The 5479-nt window shown below is 34.0% G+C and overlaps 1 protein-coding gene across 4 annotated transcripts; it reads left to right on the top strand.

The window, feature by feature from the left end:
• The first annotated feature begins 2468 nt into the window (after nt 1-2468).
• On the top strand, nt 2469-5198 carry LOC121797116 (guanylate kinase 2-like). 4 transcript variants are annotated; one of them, XM_042195843.1, is made up of 8 exons: nt 2469-2810; nt 3150-3182; nt 3318-3428; nt 3527-3594; nt 3686-3815; nt 3908-4270; nt 4488-4609; nt 4694-5198. In XM_042195843.1, exons 2-8 carry the CDS (start codon nt 3180-3182, stop codon nt 4905-4907), a joined length of 1011 nt encoding a protein of 336 aa, XP_042051777.1. In that variant the 5' UTR covers nt 2469-2810; nt 3150-3179; the 3' UTR covers nt 4908-5198. The 4 variants fall into 4 exon arrangements, with proteins under 4 accessions (XP_042051777.1, XP_042051775.1, XP_042051778.1 ...); XM_042195841.1 differs by having other exon boundaries at nt 2469-2783; XM_042195844.1 differs by having other exon boundaries at nt 2469-2757.
• The last annotated feature ends 281 nt before the right edge of the window (nt 5199-5479 follow it).

Raw genomic sequence — 5479 nt, forward strand, 5'->3', positions numbered from 1 at the left:
GGTCATGTGAATGGCAAATTGTGTAATGATGTGGGCTTGCACTTGACTTTTGTAATATTTTTGGTAGCCATATAATGATAGTTAATAAATAAAGATACTTTAAGGAAATAAAAAAACATAAAAGGGGTAAAATTTTATTTTGAGTAGAGTGATTGAGATTGAGTGCACCACTTTATTGGACATGCATCATGCCATGGCATCATGCACTGTCTATTTTCTTCATGGCATTCTGATTGTAGGGTCCCCCGATTATACTCTATTTAATCCATTAAAATAAAATATTTATTGATTATCATGTTAAAAATAAAACGTTTTCTCAAATTAGAAATAACACTGACTCTACTTTGTCTTTTCTCCTACTTTACTCTCTTTCATTAACTCACAAAACATCACTGTATAATATCTCGTGTCTAAAACTAAATGTTTCATATTTATTGAGATGGAGGGAATATATTTTGAGATATCATAGATGATTTATACGAGTATTTATTATAAATATGCATGCATAAATATCTACATGGGTATAAATATATTGTAAATTGTATATGAACTTTGCTACCATCTTACCATCTTATACTTCTTATGAAATGACATAGCTCATCATGCAAACTCTAAGTTGGAGAACACAAATGATCATATTCCTATTTAAAAAGTATTTTCACTGCTTTTGGTTTTATTCGTCTATACATTTAACTAATTAATTTGTACGTGCCTCTTACGAAGTATATTAACATGCTAAAAATGTAACACTTGCATAGTCCATTTGTGTGCAATCTCGTTTAAATCATATTTAATGTTATTAATTTTATTTTATATATTTAATTGAAGAATAATACCTTCAAAATTGTTATTGATGTTATAAAATTAATAAATGACATAAAAAATAAAGTTATAAATTTGATATTTTATTAATTTATTATTTGAGGTTATAGAAAAAAATAAACAAATCGAACTTTCAATTTCAATTAGTTTATAAAATTAATGACGTCAATAATATTTTTATAAATATAAAGATCAAAATAAATGATACGCATAAGATATAAAACATAAGATAAATATCCTAAGGTATATAACATAACATTTGTCTAGTGCCACTATAAAAAATTGAAATACGTAATTGATGCCTTTGTCTTATTCCTTTTTCGTGAATGATAATTGATATTGATCCATTGCATAGCCTTTTATTGCATAAGTATAAGATTTTAGCCTCAACATAGAAGTCTAATTCACAAATTGTTATAGTATATTTTCATATTAAATAATTTTATCCTCAAACTTTTTTTTGAAGCCATTGAGCCCAAACAACCACATATAATTCTTTGCATGTATATCTGGGCCAACTGCCCAACATCGTAATCAAACTTGTCCTCCACTTTTTTTTATTAATGTGATTATATATAAGTTACATATAAACAAAAGTTTTATTCTTTAATTATTTTAAAGTTATATCGAAAAAAAATTACACATCTATAATTTTAAATATAATTAATCATAATGGATTAATTCATGTGACAATATGACTCATTAAAGTAACCAATCATACTCCCTTTAAATGGAAAATTTCCTTGCCTTTCTCTTCATATGATTTCCACCTAAATTACTTATTAATTTAGTGAGTCAAGTCTTAGTACAATTTTTGGATAATGAATATCTTTAAAAGTATTATTACTTTTAGCATTTTCATTTTGTCACTATTGCCAGCTCTGGATTTCTAAAATTATTACAAATCGTAATCATCATGTAGCATGGAACGGAACATTCTTATTAGTCTTGTTTTTTCAGTTACGATTGAATTAGTCAAATTGACTAAGTAGTTTCATTATCTAGTATACTTTTTTGACTTTTCATGAGTTTTGTATCTTGTTTTATAAATTGAGACCAAGAATTAGCACTTTATACGACTAAATGTTCAGCCATTGGAAACATTTAGATTTCAAATAAGAAATAACTGAGCTTTTGTTCGATTATTTTGTGATCTTCTGAATTTTTAATTATTAATGGAATCCATCACGAAAATAGTTTTATCCATCAATCTAGCAAATTGATCTTGTAGTTTAATTATAAGATGTTAAATAGGAGTATATGTTAATCGGGTAATTGCACATGGGCTACTTAGACTATAATTTTATCAGATCAAAATTTTTAATTATAATCTTAAATGTTCGGATTTCAGACTAGTAAGCTAATTGACTAGTTAACGATAAAACTAGCTTGTAAATTATTCAATACATATTAATGAAAATCACTCATATTTATAAAATGACAAATATTTAATTGGACTATGTGAAGCCAAAGTTCTCTAATTACTTTCATCATCGATCCAATGAATTGAGCTTTAGAAAAATCACAATATGACCGAATTTTATTACTTCATCCGTCACTATAAAATAAAAATTATTTTCATTTTAGCTCGTCCTTTAAAATTAGGTATATTTTATTTTGAATACTCTCCCCATCCCTGAAATTTTGTCACTATCTTTCCATTTCGATCACGCATACGGGAGTAAAGTAAACTCGTACTTATAGAGACGAGGGCTTGCAATGTGGGAGAAACTTCTCTCTCATTGCGGCTGCTAGCTCTCCTTGTTCAAGATTTCCGACGCCTTCAATACTAAAACTTCAATCTTGTTTCAAGAATCTCTCCTTTTCACGATTGTTTCCAATCCCATTACACCTAATTTCCCTGATTCAGGACGATAAATTGCGCATCCCCGCACGAAACGGACGTGAAGCCATGCTCCCTTCTGCCAATTTGCAGTAATTCATATGTATTTTCTCACCAAGTTATTTATCTGATCCATTTTTTCTAGGTGGGAGCTGGGTTTCGTGTGTTTTTTTATTTTTCGCGGAACATTTCTGCTTTTTTAAGGGTTGCGATTGTATGATTTGAGATAATTATGGGGGTTTTTACGTTTCGAAATCTGTAAAGTATTGTATGCCTTGCATTTTGTTCCAACCAGCATTCTCATTTACGTTTTTGGTTGATGTGTCATTGTGTTGTTTGTTTCATCGTATACTCATTTATCTATCTAGGTATCATATATGTATTGATTTGTTAGGGCTAGATGGATAGATGTATGCTTTTTTTTATTGATTTGGAATAGTTTGTTGGGATTTTGGTCTCATTCATTTTCTTTATTGTTTAACAGAACCAGTCAAGAGTTGAATCGCTTGAATTTATGGTGAGTTTATAACAATTATCTTGTTGTTTTTCTGTTCATATGGAATGAACAATGATTTTTTTTCTTAGAATGCAATAGAATAGCATCTTTATCTGATTTTCCAATGCTTTGTTGTGTTGATTGTGCTACGATTAGGGGGAAGCTCCAGCTTTTCTTGTAGAGGATCTCAAGAGTAATTTAACCAACAGTTTTCACTTGAAGTCGAAGGGGTGTGAAACTGCTGTTGATATTGGTTGTAATAGAACGGTATGGTTAGCCATATTTTCTTGAAAAATATTCATGTCCTGACCGGGTTGAAGAATGCCTGGTTATAACTGTTTTTCGGATTGTCTTTTGAACACCAGTATGTCATTGGTGACCCTAAGTGCGAATCTTTGGCTGTTCGTGTTTTTGATAAGTCGACTAATGAATGGTGAGGCATTGAGTGTGTCTGTTCGTTTTGCTCCATTATAGTTTTTCTTAGCTGAGAGGTGAGCTAATCAATAGGCTTGTTATCTTTGTAGGTTGTTCCCCATTGTGTTGGGAACAAAACCTAAGGCGTCAAGGGGCCACTCAGCTGTTCTCTTAGATCAGGATCGAGTTCTGGTCATTAGGGGGGACACATCTTCTGAGGATGGCTTTTGGTTTCTAGAGGTTGGTGTTTGAGAATGCAGTTGCTCAGTTTTCCGTTTTGGATCTACATTGTTCCCACTGCTTAGCATCTCGCCCATTTTCTTGATTTACAGGTGAATACTGCGTTTGTGAGAGAACATAAGGCGAGATTGGGGACTGAGGTGGTTGCATGGAGTAAAGGAGTGATTGGCGAAGCTGAAAAACCTATTGTCATCAGCGGTCCTTCCGGTGTTGGTAAGGGTACGCTCATTGCCAAACTGATGGAAGAATTTCCATCGATGTTTGGGTTCTCAGTAAGCCACACCACTCGTGCTCCAAGGAATAATGAGCAGAATGGCGTCCACTACCATTTCAGGGAGCGTGGTGCCATGGAGAAAGACATAGATGGTGGGAAATTCCTCGAGTTTGCAGCTGTCCATGGGAACCTATACGGAACCAGTGTAGAAGCTGTTGATGTCGTTGCTGAGAAAGGAAAGGTATATAGCTCCTTCCTTTGCTGAGTTAAAATTGGCCGGGCACTTGCATTTACGTGTTGATGGTTCATCTTGAGGGTTAACGTGGAACATATGATGTGAAAACATGTGTTATATCTGATTGATGATCTTAATCAGGAATACTGAGTAAAGATTGTATAAAATCAAAATGCTTGTTTATGTTGTAAGCCTAAGGATGGCTTGTGTGATTTTCGTGTAGAGATGCATCCTAGACATTGATGTTCAAGGGGCAAGATCCGTGAGAGCTAGCTCTCTGGAAGCCATTTTTATCTTTATCTGTCCTCCCTCGTTTGAGGAGCTAGAGAAACGCCTTCGTGCAAGGTTTGCTAGGCTCAAGACAATTTCCCCTGACACTCAGCGTACATGCTCCTTTATCTAGTAAAGATGCTCGACTCTTGTTTGCAGGGGGACTGAGGTTGAGGAACAGATCCAAAAACGACTCAGGAATGCTAAGGCGGAACTCGAGCAGGGAGCATCACCTGGCCTCTTTGATCATATATTATCAGCTCGTATTGATTGTTGGTTTTGTGTGTGTGATCCGATATTAGAGTTGGTCCATGTTCCTGTAATTGGGGAGAAGATAGTGATGAAGTGCGGTGCAGCAGAGCAGGAAACGTAATTCGAGTTGCTTGCAGCTGCGATGGTGGTTTCAGTGTTGCGATTTTTCTGACTCCATGGCTCGGTTTGTGCTGGATTTGGGTTCGATCAGGGGCGGGGCGCCTGGGAGGACAAGGGGCCTAACCTAAGGATTGGTGCAGCGGAAGAGCTAGGGTTTCTTGTCTAACAATTGTTGTTTATCTTTTTCAGCACATTTGTTTTAGTGAAAGCTGAGGAATTTCTTCTAATTTGTTTAATCGTGTCAAGTTTATGGGTAAGCTTAATGTTAAAGTTAATTTGACGTTTTGAATAATTTAATAACTTAAAAGCTGTATGCCCTACTCAATAATGTACCCTATAAGATCCCACTATAGGTTTGTACTTTGTAGTATGCATACCCTTTGTATTTTATTAACCCACAAAAAAAATACAAAAAAAAATGTAAATTAATTATGAAGTAAATGGTGATAATATTTGAGGTGGCCCATGCAATCCACAATTGTGGGGTGATATCACAAATTTGTGACATCTAAAAATTCCCATTTGGTGACAGTAGTTGCCGAAGCAAGCAATTCATGCCATTTGTATAAACCA

The sequence above is a fragment of the Salvia splendens genome, chromosome 3 (genome assembly GCF_004379255.2).
Source record: "Salvia splendens isolate huo1 chromosome 3, SspV2, whole genome shotgun sequence".
Taxonomy (NCBI): domain Eukaryota; kingdom Viridiplantae; phylum Streptophyta; class Magnoliopsida; order Lamiales; family Lamiaceae; genus Salvia; species Salvia splendens.